The sequence below is a fragment of the Homalodisca vitripennis genome, chromosome 3 (assembly GCF_021130785.1).
Source record: "Homalodisca vitripennis isolate AUS2020 chromosome 3, UT_GWSS_2.1, whole genome shotgun sequence".
Lineage (NCBI taxonomy): Eukaryota > Metazoa > Arthropoda > Insecta > Hemiptera > Cicadellidae > Homalodisca > Homalodisca vitripennis.
The window spans coordinates 151,247,501-151,268,178 of NC_060209.1; the positions used below are offsets into that span (position 1 = coordinate 151,247,501).

The 20,678-nt window shown below is 35.0% G+C and overlaps 1 protein-coding gene across 2 annotated transcripts in view; it reads left to right on the top strand.

Annotated features, from left to right (window-relative positions):
• Nucleotides 1-20,084, top strand: part of LOC124357647 (transient receptor potential protein) — a 67,347-nt gene extending 47,263 nt beyond the window's left edge. For both annotated transcript variants that reach the window (XM_046809624.1, XM_046809623.1), the window contains exons 12-17: nt 5,072-5,205; nt 5,348-5,471; nt 9,036-9,231; nt 15,990-16,154; nt 17,994-18,216; nt 18,555-20,084. In XM_046809624.1, coding sequence (XP_046665580.1) covers nt 5,072-5,205; nt 5,348-5,471; nt 9,036-9,231; nt 15,990-16,154; nt 17,994-18,216; nt 18,555-19,561 — 1,849 coding nt within the window. In that variant the 3' untranslated portion in view covers nt 19,562-20,084. The remainder of the gene's footprint in view (nt 1-5,071; nt 5,206-5,347; nt 5,472-9,035; nt 9,232-15,989; nt 16,155-17,993; nt 18,217-18,554) is intronic.
• Nucleotides 20,085-20,678: the final 594 nt, after the last annotated feature.

Consider the following 20,678-nt stretch of genomic DNA (forward strand, 5'->3'; position numbering starts at 1 on the left):
ATGAATAATTATACTGCCTTTATATTTTGCGAAGTACGAAAAACAAATGCAGTTTTTTATATAGTGCCTAGGTTTTAATCATTTCTTATTTAAGCGAGAAATATTTAAATCTATGTTGAGTAATAAAACTGTTACGGTACACAACTGGCTGAAAACATTCGTGTCCACTATAAATGATCAAAGAGAGTCTGACCTGCATCGTTCTTTTACACAACTGCGGAATGCAATGCAACAGCTCCAATTATACGATTGCAACTACTATCCGATTGTATTGGAAATCGTATCCTATTTACTTCAGTTTGAATTACTGCAACGCTTATTCGAGGGAAAGAAAACTAATCGAGATCCGCCGTCGTAAATTTATATTTACTGCACAAGCCAGCTCATTATTTTATTTAACGCCCTCAAACTTGTTGAAGCTTTATTTAAGTAGAACCACAGTATGTGGGAGTGTGTGGGCGAACTGCGGAGTAATTTGCCGTTCGGTAGCTGCACTTTATTGAGTCTTAAATGTAATCTATCTCGCGTGAAAGCTTTGGAAACACGAAAATCTCAAATAAAAACTTAACAATTTACAAACCACTAAGGCTTTAAAAACACTATCCCCTGTGAATGTTCCCAAGAATTAAACATTTCAGTCACCGAATATCACAAAAAAATATAGATATTCGGGTACCTTTTAATAAAGTAAATGATGATATGTACTCGTATATGCTGTTGTTACGAGTTGTTTGTTATCATCAAATCCACAGTTTCTAGAGAATTTAAGAAATTGCTTTACACATCTGTTACACCGTTTGGGTGTAAGGATAAAAAAAACTTCAAAATACCTTACAGGGAATGTATAAATAATTTCAATTTTAGACTTCATAAGGTATGGAAATGTTATCCCTTTGCCCTGACTAAAATTACAAGAATCTAAGAGAAGAGAGAGCGAGTGATTCAGGAGTTTGCATTTCATACAGAGTGACTGATATTCCTTGTTTGGGATGAGATTCCAGACTTTATATCACTTAGTTAAAGGATTCTGTCTTTTTAATTTCAAATCATTAATTTCATCTGAGTTACAGACATAATTTTGCGTGATTGTGTACCTTCATTAGTAAAAACTAAATAGGTAACGTGCTTTTTATTATTTGATAAATCCAAAATATTAGAAGTCAATTAAACAATTATTAGGGTTCAAATTTAAACTACAGACTAAATAAATAAACGTAAGTTAAATAGTACCTGAATGTTCCATTTATGAGTTAAATATATCTAAAAACGTATGCTAACTCCTCTTATTTAACTAAATACTGACGAGTGAGTGAATAAGGTACTCGTACATTGAAGTACGATAACAATATTATCGTACTGTTTTAATATCTGCAGGATAACAGCATTATGAGCAGTAGCAATATTTTTTTATAATATCAATATCGATATTATGTATTTAATTACCTTACTTAACTAAATATAACGTAATATTTATTTATCAGCTACTTTAATAATAAAAACTTGTCCTCACTAATGAAAACGTGTTCTCTAAAAAGGTTTTGAGAAAACGAAGAGATTTCTTATCAAGGCCTTTTATGAAATGTATTGTTTGCTGTTCAAGTCTAATAGCTGTACCGTTAGTCGATATTGAAGAATGTGTAATAAACAACTATTTATAATTACGTAATATATGTAACAAATGTATCTGTTTAGTTCTATTTAGTAAATTAGTTAAGTTGAATGGCCACCATCTTGAAACTTATCATTGGTTAAGACAGACTAACGAACTCATCGAAGCTATGTGTACGTTTTTAGTACGGTGTAATTAGACCTAAACCTCAACATCCAAAGTAAAAGTTTTCCTCCAACACCAAATTGCTCTACATAGTCCCCTTATTCTATGGTAAAAAGTTACACCATTTTGAGCGTCGGGTTTGGGGGTGAGGGGGGGGGGGGGGAATTTTGAAAAATCACTAGTTTTTTTAGTTTTTCGTAATTATTTCAAAAACTAAGCGGTTTATCCTAAACATTGTTATATACAAAAATGTTCTACGTTAAATTTTAAATAAGAATGGTCCTTTTCATAATCACTCTAAATTGTACGGTTCAAGAGTTACAGACGGTGTAAATGTTAACTTTTTCGTAATTTTGATAATTTTTTTAAAAAATAAGCTTTGTAAAAGAATTGTTGCTATTCAGTGGCCGGTGGTATGTTAGTGATAAGCCCTTGAAGGAACGACAACCTCACCACCTTATCAAGGGGCACTCTTTTTTAAGGGAAAGAGGCTTCCACAGGCCTAGGCCATATAAACCTGTGGTACGGAGAAACTCACCCTGAACTTTCTACGAACATTGCAACATAAATTCACTCCTTAAGCATAAATATCTTTCAAATTTGGAATGTTCAATGTCTTTATTAACTTCACTCATCCTCCAGCACATTTATCCTCCTCCTCTCTAGCTCGTCGTCTAAGATGTTATTATTGTCCCATGTTATCACATGCTTGGCCTGAGCAATTGCTGCATATGCTAGTGCAGTTTAGACCACTCCTTCTGCATTCACAATTACGAACGCATTCATCTTTGCAAGTAGACATTATAAGGGACAGTAATTCCTGGGGGGCTGCAGGACGTGCTGTTGTAATTGGTGTCAGGTGGTCGCCAATCTTCTTCCAACCCCACTCGAGTGGATCCTTATCTTCATTCAGCCACTGTTTTACCTGGTGGTAGGTCCTAAATGAATGCTGTCTGGACGCTCCTGAAGTGGGGGGTAGTGCATCCAACTTCAGTAATGCATGTATAGGCTGCTTTGCAATCGCTTACAAGTAGGACTGGTAGCGGAGACAATCTAGATCTTCAGTGTTCTTGGCTCCAAACATTGCAAGTAGGAAGTAATTTCCTGCATCAGCCACTGCACTGGGGTCGGGCTTTGGGGTTGTTGAAGACCAGAAGATTTTCACGAAGAACGTTTGTTGGCTTGAACTTTCCTATAAGGTGCAATTTTTTCCCTTCTTATAGACAGCAGACACAGTGTCACATCCTGTGAAGGCGTATGTAACCAGAAGTACATCTTTCATATCCCCAATGCCTTGCTGAATGTCAGAAATAATGTACACTTTTTCCTGGTGATTTCCTTTTTTAGGTACGACCATTTTCAGTTTATTCCCTGAAGGTGCGTGGACAGTCAACAGTACTAATAAGTCCGTGTCATCACCAATAACACACGTTTGAACATCTTTCTTCGCTTCATCAATAGCTGTTAAGACTACTAATAGGTCAGCATCACCCGATGCTTGAAGAACTGTGCAACCACATTGTTGCAAGTGCGATGAAAGGAGGGTTATTAGACCCATCTTGTTTTTAGCACTAGCTAAAAATTCATTTTGATTTATGTTGACATGGATTGAGTCTTCTACTTTGACAACAATGTTGGAACGTGATCTTCGTAGGTGTTCTTGATCCTTTGTGTTACTTCGTTCGTAACCATCAAAAACAACAGTCGCTTTTTTCCATAACGTAATCACTATATTGCTCACAAATCTGTTTAAATGTAGCAGGCTGTTTGCCAGACAACACGATGTAGGAGGTGGCCTCCGTCAATTATATAGGACACTTTCACTGGGTCATCGATGTTTGATGATTCTTTTGAATCTGAAACCAAAACCGTCACCATTGATGATTTTTTCCCCTTCCTCATCAAGCCAGATTCGGCAAACAGTAATGGAGGATATGCACAGAGTTCAAACTGAAAAATTTCCTCTAATCTCTCATCACTCCTTACTGTACACACCATCCGATGTAAGAGAGTGTTAGGATTTACACATACCATGTCGTTGTTTAATTTTCACCGACTTCGTTATAGAGGCTATAGACTTGACAGCAAACTTTCTTTTCATGTGTAATTTCTTTAAATGTTTTGTTTTTCAATAGCTTTGATGGATATGGCTCCTATTTCAAATGCTTTATCGGTGCAAAAGACCAGAACCGCCATTGGTTGCGGCCCGCGGTCCAAGGTCACTATGATGGCGGCCTCGCCTGCTTGTACTACCACGTTTTCTCCTAACAATTATTTTTACTTTTTCAACCTTCTATGGTGCCTCTTAGCCTCTTTTTGACTATAATACTGTAGTATATTATTACTCTTTAATTAAATCATTTACTTATTTCTATACAGCTTTATTTGGAAAAAAACCTTAAAAATTATATCATTTTTATTTTTACACCGTCTGCAACTCATGAACCGTAAATTTTACAGGGAATATGCATAGGACATTTTTTGTTTAAAATTTCATTGTAGAATATTTTTGTATATAACACTCTTTGTGCTAAACAGCTTATTTTTCAACCAATTTCCAAAAAACTAAAAAAACTACTAAATTTCCTACTTTTTCTCCCCCTCCCCACCAAACCCGACGCTCAAAATGATGTAACTTTTTACCAAACAATAAGAGGGTTATATAGAACAATTTGGAGTTGGAATATAAAACTTTTACTTTGGATGTCAAGGTTAGGCCTTTTTTTAGGTTAATAACACCGTACTATTTGTGGCTATTTTAAAACTTATGGCAGTTATCGTGTTCATTGTATAAGTCCATACATGCATTCATAATATAAATTACATAATATAATTATAAATTAAGTAATGCAGTAAAAGCATATCGGATGGCTTTACAAATAATTACGATTGATTTGTTTATTATTGATTTATATAATTGATTTATTTATTATCTGAAGAGTACTCCTGTACATTTTTATATTTGGTATATTTATGTCAGATTAGTTTATATTTTAAGTAGTGTGCTAAGCTGTATTAATATTATGTTGGCGGCTAATCATGAAAATATTAATCTCTCTAATTCCAAAGGGACATAAAGCCGAAAGACAGTTGAATTGTAACAGACGTCTTTTCCTTTATTACTCCTCAGCAATAAACGGCTGCTGGGATGAGCTTATTGTAAGCGTCCTCGGTATATTCAAAATTATGAGTTTGAGCTCCATTATTAATTTTACTATATTTAAAGCTATTTTGTGATTATAAAACTTATATAATCTGAAGAATTTCATGGTAGTAGTAATTATATTTTTATTTTAGCTTTCTAAAACTGGTGCACATCTTCAGCGTGAATCCTCACCTCGGACCCCTCCAGATATCCTTGGGCCGCATGATTATCGACATCATCAAGTTCTTCTTCATCTACACTCTCGTCTTGTTCGCATTTGGCTGTGGTACGTGATAAAATATCCGTTTATTATATAATCCTATTGAATAATTATAGCTCAAATAAGTTAAACTCAACTTGTTACAGTCCATTTTATGAAATGATAGAACCTAGTACTAGCATGAAAGTTCATTATATTGTGTGTCCAGGTCTGAACCAACTTCTGTGGTACTACTCTGACTTGGAGAAAGCGAAATGTTATCACCAGCACGAATCATATCCGGACTTCGATCACCAAGAGAGGGCCTGTACCATCTGGCGACGATTTACGAAGTAAGGAAGTAAATCATTATAAATATACTGCTAATAATAACAAAGATTCCGGTTAAATCATTCTGATTCCGATATAGTAAATATAGCAGTTTCGAAAGTCAAGTCGTGGTTACTGATTTGGAAATGAATGCTCTGAGGCAAGGACATTACACCAAATTGCATTCAGTCCAAACAAAACACATCTCGTTACAGTATAAACCAGGAGAACGAGATGTGGAAACACGACTGTATACTGAACAAATCTAAGTTTTGGATTCTGTGGTTGTTTCAAATGAACTTTTGCAACATTGGATAAAACAACCTTAATCAGTTTTAAGAGTGTTTCACCAAGTTGGGACTGAAAGTTGCTGATATAGTTAAACTAATATCTACTTAAATTATTATGGACTAAGGGATATTCCAGCTCGCTTTGAGATTATCCTGGGCTCAATACGGTCTCATGATTTTCGGCCTTCGAGCACGAAGATAGAGTTAACTCGCTGGAATAGAGCATAAGCATCCAAATTATTTTAAATATTTTTAGAGCGTATGGGATGCATAATTTAGATTTTTATGTAAACAATAAATATTTTCAGACACGAGTATGCCAGTGTATAATGCTGAACTTCTCTGGAGAATCAATAGCTTCAATCATAGTCATTGATAGAAATCTGCATCTCTACTTTTCCAATATCGTTGCTCAAGGCAGGTTTTAGAAACTTCAACGCGACCAAAAACAAACATGACCTAGAAGCAAACAGTCTCGGCCCATAACCAATTTCATTCTTACCAAACTAGGAAAAAAAGAGGCCTCCAACGGAGCCACTTTGAAACACTGCATCATTCTTACTTATACAATGAGGTAATATCGATCATCCTTCGAATAAATGTCTATCTGCTCGCTCTGTCTCGTCCCACTGGGGACCAAAGGTCCGGAAATTGCTGTGCCTATTAAATTGAGACGTGAAAGAAACTAATGCAATTGTACAACATTCTTAATAATATTTGCGTTTCAGGAGTACTTTATGATTAGTGGTGTTAAACGGCTAAAACTTTGTTATTACTGTAGTCTTAACATAAAAAATGGTTAAAGACCTAAGCCTTGAAGTCATAGAAAAATTCGGTATCTTAATGAAAAAACTCATTCTGATTTATTCTCTTTGTTTGTTTTTTATGACAGGAAGCTTAGAATTGGACTTAGCCCTAAAAATCTTTTTACGTTGCTTCTATAGTAACAATATATCTGGATGGGTAAGGTTGGAGGTATATGCCGCCTCCTGTCGAGATCCATGAAGAAGGATTTTGGACAATTATCTGTCATGTATCCCTGACTGAGAAGAAGTCCTCCTTGGAAGTCAGCTTTGAACCAGCCTCTCCAGCCAAAGCGGCAGGGAGGTGGCAAACCCTTTTGTCTAGGCTAGCAACAGCTCTTAACACTTAATGAGCCCCACCAACTGCAACAGTCATTTCCCACAGTTGAGTAGACCTATCGATCTGCTCTTGCACCCCAGTTATCTCGACATTTGCGGTTATTAATGTGCCGCTCCTGGACATCCACAAGGTTCTCCAGATTTAAGTGACACACCGGTCTTTACTGTATTCAATACAAGTTCAACTGGAAGGTACAAATCACCTAGCCGGAAGTGAACCCTCCTGAGGCCTGATTTATTCTTAGTTCATGTAATAATGATACTCTAATCTTTAAAGCCAATTGTGTATTTGTTTTGACAATTCCTTTAACTATTTTTCTTCATAGTAACGAAGTGTATTCAAAGGCATTGGACTGAATAACAAAAGTTGTATTTTATACTTCTTTACTCTGTGCCAACAAACTATTTTTCATTTTTTACTCTATGCATCAAACGTTTATCCCTCCTGTGGCTATTTAAACATATTTTTTTAATTTATCCCAGATGTATCCCCTAAGGGAGACTGAAGATTAATAACTATTTCCATGATGCGATATGATCCTCCAGTTGTAATTCATAGGTCTGGCCATTAGATCTCGCTGCAAACAGTGTTCCAGTAATGTGTTCTGTATTTTCTGTGGTTTTGGCATATTAACGTTTTTTGGTTTGGAACGAATTGTCAGTGCAAACATACATACTTGTAAGGACATTTGTTTAGTAAATCCACGGCCACATAAATTAGTTAGGTAGTGCATTCAGAATCCGAGTAAACTCAATTTACCTATTTCAAAATAATATTGGCCTCCTATAAAACTAATATGAATGCGAAATTGATCTCATTGTCTGTTAAATGAACAAAATAGAGTACAAAAAATTCGTTTCTCACTAATATATCGCATCAAGTAAGAAAACTTATGGCGCACACTTATTAGAACGTGGGCTGATGTGATGTGTAATTTACTCATTACCTTACAGACTGTATGAGAGAGCAAAGTTGTTGTTTGAATGGCTAATGAGATTGATGATCACTTAACTTAGTTTACATCAAAGTTGATGACTGTATTGAACATACAGTACGTTCCCCCTCATAATGCAATTTGAGTAAGATACTGTCACTAAACTTCGGGCTTGATGAAATAAATTAGCGTAAGTGAGACTTTGTGGTTGAAGCTATTTCTTGCAACAACCCTTAAGTAAAATTCAGACACGCAGTCACAGAATTATCTTTAACATCTATCATCAAATATAATTATTAGAAAAGTTTAATCTTGCCACTCCGAAACCCTTGAATAATACTCCATAATATTTAATGTTTTGACAGACTAATAAATGTTTTATTAAAGGAATAAAAATACCTCGTTACAATCTTTGTGATTAGCTGGATATTAGAATACCTGGCAAGATTTTATAAATTGAAGTAATAAAAATGCAAGCTTTAAGAATAAAATTTTTAAATTTTAGTTTTTATTTAGTTTTAATACGTCTTGTAAGAGTTGTAATACAATATACCTTGCACAGAATCTTTCGCCGAAAGTGAACCAATAGACATCCCCGATAAATTACTTATAATGAAAAACCCTCTTAATTTTCAAGAAATTGTTCAGAGTATAATCAATACTTCAACCTTTGCCCCCCTGTTTCTAACATTGAGGTAAACGTTAAAATATTGTGTAGAACATCCAATATAAAAAATTTAACACGTTGACTACGACATACGCTCTAGTATTAAAATACTTAAATATAAAGTGTAATATTAAAACCTTTTTAATAAAAAGAAAATGTTAAGCCATTTCATGTATTCTTTTATTAGTTTGGTGTCAGTTTCGTTGCCTTTATATCGCTTTAAAATTCGGCCTATTTAACTTAAAATAAGTGACTAGGCCTAGAGAATAAATGAAAGAGAGAGAGAAAGTGAAAAAGATCTTCAAATCTTCAAGTAATAAATTCTGTGAAGATAAGATAGTTTATTTTCAATGTGAGTTAATTGAACAAAGTACGTACATCGAACGCAATAATATATGAATTATCGTTTTTATAAGATCTTTGCTAAAACCTTATAGCCTATTTGAAGAAAGACAGAGTAAGTCTAAAGAGGAGAAATGCCTTTCCTTTAATATCCTTTCCTGTATTTGCATTACTCTACTGGGAATAAAATGTATGTTCAATCTGTGTACAGCTTGTTCGAGACATCGCAGTCACTCTTTTGGGCCAGTTTCGGTTTGGTGGATCTCATGACCTTCGACCTCACTGGAATCAAGGGCTTCACTCGGTTCTGGGCTCTACTCATGTTTGGTTCCTACAGTGTCATCAACATCATCGTATTGCTGAACATGCTCATCGCCATGATGTCCAACTCCTACCAGATAATCTCCGTAGGTTGAATCTGTTATAAGATCTGATCATCCCTTCAATAAACCAGAAAACTGAATGACGAGTGAACAAGTGTGGCCTGCTGATTGAAATAAGTTGGCTGTCTACAGTTACTATAACTGTATTTAACTATAAGTTTTAAAAACGGTGAATCAATTTCTTCAGCAGTATATTGTTTTAAAATGTTTTAAATTAAATACCTTTTGAAATTGTAAATTGAACTCGGGAAAGACTTAAACTCCCATTGACAGAAAATGGAAAGCAAAGTAAATCTGTGCCGTCACCAAACCAGGCATACGTACGCCAACGTAACCAAGACGTGGAGTACCTACAACAATTTCAAATCGCTATTGAAATTTCAAATGACTATTTCTTACAAAACCCCTGAAATTTTACTAATTTAATAATCTGCATTAACATTTGTTATGTTATGCTCATGTTTTATGCTATTACAATTTGAACGTTAGAAAGGTAAAACTGTTATGTCTATAACTCTATAAATAGTTTATACATAAAATAAAGCTTTAAAGATTGTTATATTACCTTAATGATCGGTTATTACTAAGCAGCACTTGATTTTAGTGAAACCTTTGTAGCTGCCTTGAATCACGGAAAAAATTAAATGTTAGCTATTACAGGGACTTAAAAGTCACTAGCAATGTAGCTGCTGGTTAGCACATGAGCTACTGGTGTTATTACATAGCAGGTTCTTATTAATGAGATTAGTGCACAAAGAATATCATACGCTGAAGTAATATAAGTAAGTTACGATGTATCGGTACGTTATTTTGGCGTGACTGTGGAGATGCACCTACAAAAAGATTAAACAAAATAAATCACCGGTCTCTGATTCCACAATTAACGATACTATACGCATGATATTACTGTTGTCATACCTTATGAAATTATGTCGATTAACGCGGTATTATCTTCGCATTCGCAATTAATTTAGTGATTTATCCTGTACCGTTTTACTGGCACATGAGGGGTTAGCTTTGAAATTTAAATGTTTGTGAAGGTTCAAAAAAGGAAAACGAAAATCTTCTGAAATAAATAAAGTTCAAACTAAAATAAAACTTCTTCTTAAAAATAATTACTGGAATTAAAATTAAAACTTCTTGATGACTTTTAAATTCAAACTTGTAATGTATTCGTCACTCCAAAAATGCAAAAAGTTCTTACAGCTTGTCTTTTATTCAATTTTCAAAATTCAAAACTTTCACACTCTAATCTGATCTGGCAATTCTTCACTTTAATTTATCATCAAAATTCAATTTTATTTTGTTACTAATTTTCTTTACTTTACTTTAAATATTACTTCTTTTCAGTGTTAGAGATTTAAAAATTCTTCAGTGTTAGAGATTTTAAAATATTGCTGAAAGCATCTGTAACAACCACAAAACTCTTTTAGTATTTTTACACAAATTTTATATACATGTGCTCACTGCACCAACAAGTTTTATATTGCACAGATCAAAAGGACAAGTTCCTAAATTCCCATTAAATTTAATTTTTACAATATTTCTTTCCCCAAAATTATTCAAAATAACTAAGAATGAATATTGACTGGACTCCAGTTAAAAGGTTCACTTACTCGCAGGTTCGATGACGATTAGCAAAAAGATTAACTCTAAGCACTTTCAAAGTCTACTCTTTACTATAACTTCTGATCAACTGAGACGGGAGGTACGGCACGTCTACCTCACCCCACCTCTCAATTTCGTTATCAAACACTGCCATCTGCGATGCGCGCCTCGCTGATAGCAGCCTCTTTTGTACTGTCCAGTCCTTATCATTCTTCTGGGCCTACTCCTTCCACCGGTAATCCAGTTACCCCAGAATTACAATTTAATACAATCGTTACAATCCAATCATAATTAATAACCATCCTAAAGCGTTCTTAGAGTATCATTTTGGTTTTTTCAGTTATTGCTTGAAAATGTTTAAGCATAATCACGCATCTTTCACAATGTGCTATGTTTAATTGAAAACAATGAAAATAGTGCTTACTATAGATTGAGCCATATCACGTACTCGACTCTAAACTAGTCAAGACCTTATCTTTCATGGTAGTGAAGTGGTGATAATTTAAATCAAGTTTTATTGTGTAGGTCTGGTAGGATCTCCTTGCCTTCGTTATCAATGCTCTAAGACTTATGAAGCAACCAGCCTCTTCTAAGCAGTCGAAACGAGTGAGAGAGCTTAAAACTGACTTATCAAGGCGAGAGGATTGTCGTGTAAGCTGTTTAAGCTGTGTTTCTCGTATAATGGTATCGCTCTCCATCGTCTTCACATTTATACAATACGACGTTTATTGAGTATAGTATACGCCCACTGGCTTCACTACAGTTAAACATTAAAATGTGCAAACATAAATATTGCTGTAATGTATACTATAAATACTAGATCTTTTCTCACAAAGGTCTGTGTTTAGAAACAGATAGTAATTCCTCTTTACCTTCCAATCTCCACAAGATAACAATCAAAACTGCACTAGCATAATTAGATGTGTGTCAAAGATCGATACAACAATCGATGTTGGCATCGTGGAATTTATATATCGAATGATATTTATACTATATTTGATAAAACATTATCGACTTACAAATTATAAGATTTAAGTTACGTTGTGGTTGTATGATTTACTCCATTGTTGTTTGGCACATAATCACCAAAATAAAATTACAAAGAAATAAAACCTTTAATTCTATTGGTATATAATTATTGACGTCTATCAGTCATTAACTATGATCGCCTGTAGCAAACGTCTAATTTCCAGTTTTCCTGCAAAAGGTGATTACCATTTAAAATTCGTAGCTGGTATTAAATTTAATGTAAATAATACATTACAGAAGAAAATATATAAAAGGATAGAGAAAGGATTGAGATGACATCGTTACTCATAATACTGTTTCTTAGTATTTCACTAGACGTCTATACATAGGGTAGGTGTGCGGTTTACTATACTTGCAGCCTTTAGTTATCTTTTTCTGGATGCTAAATATTAAATGACACACTTGGAGAGTTTGACTCGTGGATTTGCCCAACGACTGCGATGTCAAACCCAAACTTAGAAGAACCTCAGTGCTTTAAGACGATCAGATCGTGCGTCAAAGAATCGTGCATGACAAGAAAACAATATTACTTGACTTATCTTTGTTCTTTTGTAATAGAACCAGTCTCAATGATTGGTTATTTCGTTAACATGCAAACGACTCAAGTAAGTAGTCCACTCACTAGAGCATTCCGCACACTAGTGTGTCTGAATTCCTCCCCCCCCCCCCACCACTCCTGCGCCATACGTTGTTGCCAGTTTTAGAGTTATGAAATTACATCTCAACATCTGTTGAAATAAACAGACCTCACCATGTGTTACCGTCAACAAATATAAGCACGTTTGATTTCACTCATTTATTCGCAGACATGTACAACAAACAGACCATTATATGACCACAACCACGTCATAGCGGGAACAGCAGCTGGTGGTCAGCAGTTTATAGCAACACCGCCTCAAACGTCACCTGACTATTTTGTGCGGGTTGCTTTAGTTTGTTGCGTCTTCTCTATCCAGCATCGAACAACTTTTCTGCGCCAAAGTATCACTAGATCAAACAAGATCCTCCGTTTGTTGTCTTGAAATTAGTATTACAATCCTAATAAACGTAATAGCTTGCATTTATTATCTGTGGAAACACAAGCGAAATCATAACCAAAGCTAATGTAGGCTCAGTGATTAATAAAATTTAAAACACATTATATCTCCTCAACGTGTTTTATAGCTGTAAGTCAGCTAGTTACAATGGTAGTCTTCTGCGTCTTCTCCCCGAACGTTTTGGTTTCATATGAACCTAAGAATCATAATTTATATTCATCTATAATCATACTGATATCATTCATTTCACCATTGTCACTACTGGCACTTTTATAAGATTAGGCTTTTCTTCATTTGCTTCTTAAATGACTGGTTTCACACTGTTGGAAATGTTTTGACTGCTTCATGACATAAAGCCCTTAAAATCACGTTTTAGTTCAAATACTTTGAATGACTAGTTTACTATAAATCACCGTAAAGTATACAGTACCATTTCCCAAATGTTCTATATATGCTGCACATTCGTCTAAATCCCTCTAAAGCCTTCGTGAAATTCACCGCATGACCATTAGTTTGATGGTTAACTGGTGAGACCCTCAGGTGTGAAACTTCACAGTGAGTTAAAACATTTACCAAATAAATACTATTAAAAGATTTTCATTATCACTCTTTAATAAGTAGGGTGTCTGAACTACATCACTTTTGAGAAAGTTGTTAACTGTACATTTTACTTGGTTTGGAATAGCTACCACCAGAAAATATTTGTTTTCAAATCAATCATTTATTTTTGTTTGGGAAGGGACCATCAACCTCAACTAAACTGATTTTTAAGGTTTTTTATAAATGAAAGCTGGAATATATCGGGATAGGCTTCGTGTTTGAATTCGTGCAAGATTTGGAGACATCCCTCCATACCTTTTTAAATGAATGATTCACGTGCATAAACCAAATTTTAATTTACAAGAGAATTTTATACATACCTCCTGGTAACCGGTGTAAACAGAACTGACTGTTCGAGATTATTTTTTTCTTAGATTGAAGTCTGTTCCCCCAACAAATTAAAAAATCAGAACCACTTATTTGGTTATTTCCTTTTAAAAATGGTTTCGAGCTTTTATCGTGAAAACGTAAGTTATGGAGTTTGTAATATTCAATTGTTATGACAAGAATTAAATCTCACAAACGCAACAAATACTGATGTTTCTAACTCCACGGTTCGGAAAGGGCTTATAATTAAGATGTTTTAAATAAAAACGTTGCAAATTTATTTAACTATTTCTATATTTTGGTAATTTTATGAGGTAGGACGATTGCTTCCAAGTTAAACTTAAATATTTTGCTTGGTCAGTTGTCTCTACGTTCACAATTAGACAGTCACGAATTGACGTTTGTCTGGTGCATCTACTGAATAAATCTTATATCATTTAATATTTAAAATTACACGTCTCCGTCTTTTTTGTAGTAATTATAAATATCTTTTACTTCTAAAATCATGTGTAATTAGTTAAACTTCAACATATAACTTTTTTATTATTCTAATTATTATAGCCTATTAGAAAACAAATCAACATTGACGTAGACGCCAATAATGTGTTTAAGTTTCAAATACACAGTTCGGAGTGTTTTTTATCATTTCAAGTAAGAGTTCAAACCTAATATAATGTTAGTTCCTCACTACCTTTTACTTCTGGTGAGGTCGGAAGACTTAGTATAGAGTGCAGAGTTCCAAGTCTGACTCAAACAACGGCTGTTAAACTCAAGTACATGCCATCACTGCCCTGAGCAGGTAAGTGTGCGTTAACCGATGTAACATCAGACACGGGAACCCTCTCTCAGTAACGAGCAGAACACACATTAACTCAGCTCCTCCCTCATACTGTATAGTATATCATCAACGGACGAGAACTCATTTAGGCATGAGCTCAGGCTCTATCGCTAAAATGTGTGTTGTTAGATAGAAACTAGTAAAACACATATCTTTTTTATGCTTTATATTTGATTGTGGCTTTAAACTTTGAATGAGTTGCTTTTAGCTTTATCTTAAAAAATGCAATATCGAATTTATTGAACAGAAAAAATGTCGTGATCTACAAGAGACAGCCAAGATCGGGTTCTTACAGAGTCCAAAGGTTGCTTGAGGCTGAGAGCTCTCAGGAGTCGAGATCTCCGAGAGGCAACCATAATCGGGGGCTTCCAGAGTCCAAAGTTTCCTATAGGCTGAGAACTCTCAGGGATTGTGATCTCTAAGAGGCACCCAAGATCGGGAGCTTCCACAGGTTCTTGGAAGCTGAGAGCTATCAGTGACTAGGAGGCTGTCAGAGGCCGGAAGCTTAGAATTGTTCGAAAATGTAATTTTATTCTAAAAGCTTTTAGAGGCCAAGTGTTTCAGTTCGTAAGTTTCAATAAACCAGTTCATAAGAATGGTTTATTGAAACTTACGAACTTCAAAGACCACAATATTCTGGTCTAGAGGGTGAGCCAAAAAGTTTTGTTGTTTAATTTTATACAACCACAGCTTGCATTACAACTGTAAACAAATAAGTGAAAAATGTAATTGTGAAGCCCTATAGTTTATTACCTAACAGTACTATGTACCCCTACGCGTATTATTTAAACCTTTGTTCAGTACAAGCACAGATACTACATATCTTAGAATGTTTTATCGACAACGATTCCGAGTAGAAACGATCGAAATCAGTTGTTATATTTTAGCAATATTTTATTAACTTTCCTCACGATTATTCATCTGATAAATTTGATACGTTTTTGCCTTAAACCTTAGTATTTCAATGCCGTGTTGTGAATGCCTGAACACCCATAAGTATTACATAAGAAGTTCCTATTCTTACGTAGAACTAATCGTATAAAAGTAAACATAGTATGCAATGTAATTCAAATTAATTTATTTTAAAGTTAGCAGTAACGTACAAATAAAACAAGTAATCCTCAGAGCGCCAAACAACAAGATGTTTAACAGGGGAATACTTATTCTGTAGATACATAACTTACAGCGTACTAACAGATTCCTTTACAAATTGTGTAATAGTAGTTTTAACATGTTCTGAATAGGTTTTAAGCAGCTCCTACAAATACATAGTGTTACAAGCATTTTTAATGTACTGGTGTACTTATCATAATTGTAATTGTACAAATGTACTTTTTCGTCAGGAACGATCAGACACCGAATGGAAGTTTGCTCGCAGTGGATTGTGGATCAGTTATTTCGATGACGGCAACACTATTCCACCCCCATTCAACATTTTCCCCACCATGAAAAACGTAAACAACTGGCTCTCCTGTTCTAACTCTAGAAAGACCACAGGTTCAATGATGGTTAGTATAAAACTTTCAATTTATATAATTATTAGTCTAACATTTATCCATTAATTCACCTACATAGGGTTTCCCCAATACGGTTTACACGTTTTTATCTAATGATATGAGAGTATTAGTACAGATCCAGCATTACCAATGAAATCATGCTTGACCGATTAGTATTGGTTCAACAAAATGACATCGATGAAAAGCCATTAACTTTTATATAACTATATAATAGTAGCAGGTATTATAGCAAACTAATGGGAATACAAATTTATGCGATGACGCAAGTTTAGTTGCTAGTAGGTCTTCCGGTACATTAAAAATTGGATTTAACAGTTCGACGTGAAATGAAGTTGAGGATAAATTTATTTTATATTATTCCAGCCTATCTGTTTCTTCTTTTTCTATAAATACCGTTCCAATAACAGATGATCTATTGTCCGTCTTGACATACAACAAAATCTTTCCCAACCCAAACTTCGCTAGATGCTCATTAAACCTCGCAGATGGCAACCAGTAGGATAACAATATTCCTCAGTCTAGAAATCGTCAGAATCTTAACGTATTCCTGAACAGTAATAATCTTACAAGCCTTTTTTTTCGATCATATTTTCATTGGCGCCTTGGCGTTTCAGTAAGTCCTTTGGGTGTTTTTCAAAGGTTGAATCTTTAGTTATTTTCACTCTATCAAAAGTTACTCTTTTCTTGCCAACTAAACTGCTCCTACGTTTTGCTCAACTCCTGCATTTCGTTGTATCTAAAAAAAACAAAATCTAATTGCACTTTTCTACATCAAGGAAGTTTTGTTTTAGAAATTCAGACTACAGCAAAGCTAAGATGAGATGAATAAATAATCTGAAAGTTCCCAGTTGTACGACATGATAATCAGTGTAACAGTATTATAAATTCGTTTAAGGTATCTAGAATGGTCATATATGCATAATGTTAATTTATAAATATTTAACCACACTATTCAAAAAACTAATCGACTTGAGAAACTTTTTAATGCAAAAGTACATAATTTCGTTCCGCTTTTCCCTCACAGTTTTCGAATAATCATATAAATATTCTTCTATATTTTCTTTAAAAGAATTCTATTAGGCTTAGATATGCTAGATTTTAAAACGTCTCCTGTTGAAACACGTTACTAGGGGCGGACCTGAATCAGCTAAACAATTGCTGGACAGAAGTAATTTTCCTTAGCACATTAACTAAACGCTACCTTCTCTTAAAAAATAATTTCACAAAACTGAAACTGAACCTAAAAACAAATTACTTTCCTTGAATAGAGAAGTAAACAAAATAAAGCTTTAACGTGTTTATAATGAATTCTTTGCCAATATTAATATACCGTTGCTATTGAAATATCAAAAATTGTTGTTCACACAGTACTACAAAATGGGCTGTAAGTAATTCACTAAAAAAATTAGTTATTAATTTTTGTTTGGTCTGGATATGATGCTACAATTGTCCGATGATAATGTTTATGACTGATATTAGGATTACAATCCGTTTAAGGTATAAATGGTTTGTGCTTTCTCTATTGGGTCGACATGTTGGTTCGTGCCAGGTATACTCCCACTTCAGTTCCCTCTTGAATCTGAGATGCGCTCTGATCGTATAACCATTGGATACCTTCAGTTGCCACTTTTGGAGGTATCCAAATGTCAGGCTTGTCTTATAATTTTTTTGTGGATCTAGAATTTTCAATAGCTAACAAAATAAAAAGTGATTGACGAATTTCACTTAGTTAAACCCAACGAGTACATAATTAAGCACCTAATTTTGCTGTAAAAAAAGTGTACAACATTTGCTTGACGAAAACAACAACTATACAGTTTCTTCTTGCAGAAAAAGTCACGAGAGAAGGCGAGGGAACGCCATGACACAGTGATGCGGCTGCTAGTGAGACGTTTTGTGACGGCTGAACAGTGTAAGAGGGACGACTTTGGCATCACAGAGGATGACGTCATTGAGATCCGCCAGGACATTTCTACGCTGCGTTATGAGCTGATAGATATTCTCAAGAACAATGGCATGAAGACTCCTAACTTCAATCAGGACCGTGAAGGGCGTACGTTTTATTTATTATTTCATTTATTACTCACTAGCAGTAAATGCATTCAGACATGGTGGTTTGCTACCATATAGAAACATTATTATAGTTGCTACTACAAGTAGTATATTGTATTATGGTAATGATTCTATTAAAAAACCAACAAGCGTTCGTACTTTTCCAAGAAATAAATGATATCTTATTGTTGTAAATTGTTTTGGCTATGTATGCTTTTGCTAATATAGATGTTAAATACTCATATCATCCAGTCGTTGCTTTAGTTTTGTTCTATTTTGTTGTTGTGTATATTTCTGTATTAAATTATCAAACACCCTAATCGTATGAATATGTTTCAGTGGCTGGAAAAAAGGGAAGAGTGATGGAACGTCGTCTCATGAAGGATTTCCAGATAGGGTTAGTAGAAGGCATCATCAACGAAGCCATTCAATCCGAGAAGGGACCGAAGGATGTGTTCAGCAAGATCGCACAAGCCATCGGACGACGCGCTGGCTCCAACAAGAGCAAGAAAGATTGGAACGCAATGGTGCGCCAGAGTACAATGTCCAGAGATCCGATCGGCAGTACGGCTGATGCGGCAGCTCGTCAGTCGAGGCAGAGTCTGCGTCGTCACATCATCGAGAACCAGGGCACCATGGACCCCGACAGGCTGGTTCAGTACAATCCCAAGTTGTCTGCTGTCACTCCTGCCACGAGGGTCGCTTACGCTAAGTTCAAGATATCAAAGATCAAACAAGAGTTCGATGAGAGAGAAGCTAATGGTTCGAGCGAGAAAGGTTCGATAAAGGGAGACGATGAAGTATTCCAAGATGGCCCGGCAACTGTTAAAGAGGTTTCAGAAACCAAACAAGACTCAATCGTAAGACCGCGCCCACGACCTTCTTTACCGAGTCTGGCATCGTTGAAATCATCTGGAAGTGCTAGTAATGAGGCTTCCACGCCTGCCCCCGCGTCTGTTCCTAAGACACAACCAACTACCTCTGTTACACCAGCGACAGAAGCTCCCGTAAAGAAAGAGTTCAGACCAAAAACTCCTATTCCTGAGGACCCACGCGAGGATATGACCTCTCCAGAGCCGAGTACTCCCAAGAGTACAGCCTCGACACAACCCGAGTCAAAACCAAGCACTCCCCGACCACCCAGTCGAGCTTCAACTGATTCGAAGACAAATGATAAAAAAGAAGACAACAAGGGTGTAAATAAAGAAGAGAAAAAGGAAGTTAAGAAAACTGATACTCTAAAACCGTCAACTTCGAGATCATCTCCTCCAAGACGGTCACCAGGACCACCCAAGCAAGGAGGAAAGTCCAAAGTAACAGGAGAGGTTCTCCAAGGATGGCTGTAGTTTTTAATTTAGAGCAAACGCTTAGGAAATGGCAGAAGTGATTTTTAAGTATATAATAATTTGTAAAATATTGATTTCAAAACAAATTATAATGATTCGATCTCTTCTCAGTTTTAGCATTTAATTTTAAGCTCGTTTTAGCAACAGTATGTATTCACGCTCAATGTATTCTTTGTATTAATTTTAATTAGTCATATACACATTATGAAAGGGCAATAATTTGGTCAAAGACGTTAAGTATTATTAGCGTACGTCTGCTGTACCTTGAAATTATAAAATAACAGAATATTTTCTAATAATACATAACAGTTTTATTGCCCCACAAAATACATTATATATTTCCCTTAAACAAATACTTTAGGTTTTACCAAAGGATAATCACTTCTGATAATAATAATATTTAGGTAAACTTTGTATAATTTTTACTCTCTTATCCCAAGTTGCTTGGATTCCTACATGTAATTAGCTCTGTATTTTTCACACAAATCTGTGTTTACAAATAAATATTTCTGCTTGACTAAGACTCTGTTGTAGTTTTTTTTATATATCTTAATATTATTACCATCCTATTTCAATATGTTAAAAAATATATTTCGGTTTGCTTAATATAAATAAACAAAAACTCATATTTATAACCAACCGTTTCTCAGATACATCTATTTTACAGAACAACTCTCGTCATTAACCTAAACCTTCACTATTATTAATAATAACAATCAAATTTTTAATCTAAGTTTCAGGACTAAATACAACAATTTTAATAATATCAAATTCAATAATATCTGATCAGAAATGGTTTTTGTCAGGTACAACATACATATTTGTTTACTCGCGTTTTAGTATTAGTGCTTTTAAGCACGTTTAAATTACGGGGGAGATCGTTGTACAATATTAGTCCGAAATAAGAAAATATTTTCCTACCTATTTCCAGCTTCACTTTAGGACCAAATAATGCTTGCTCTGTCCTGTCTCCCGATGAGCTACCTGCTTCCTGAGTACATCAGTCTATCCACCACATTCTCAAACGGTTAACCAGGCAGAGGGTCTGTATCAAGCACCTGGCTTTCATTAGTATCAAAGGAGCAACATCTTGATAGTCTGAAACATCCTCTTGTCT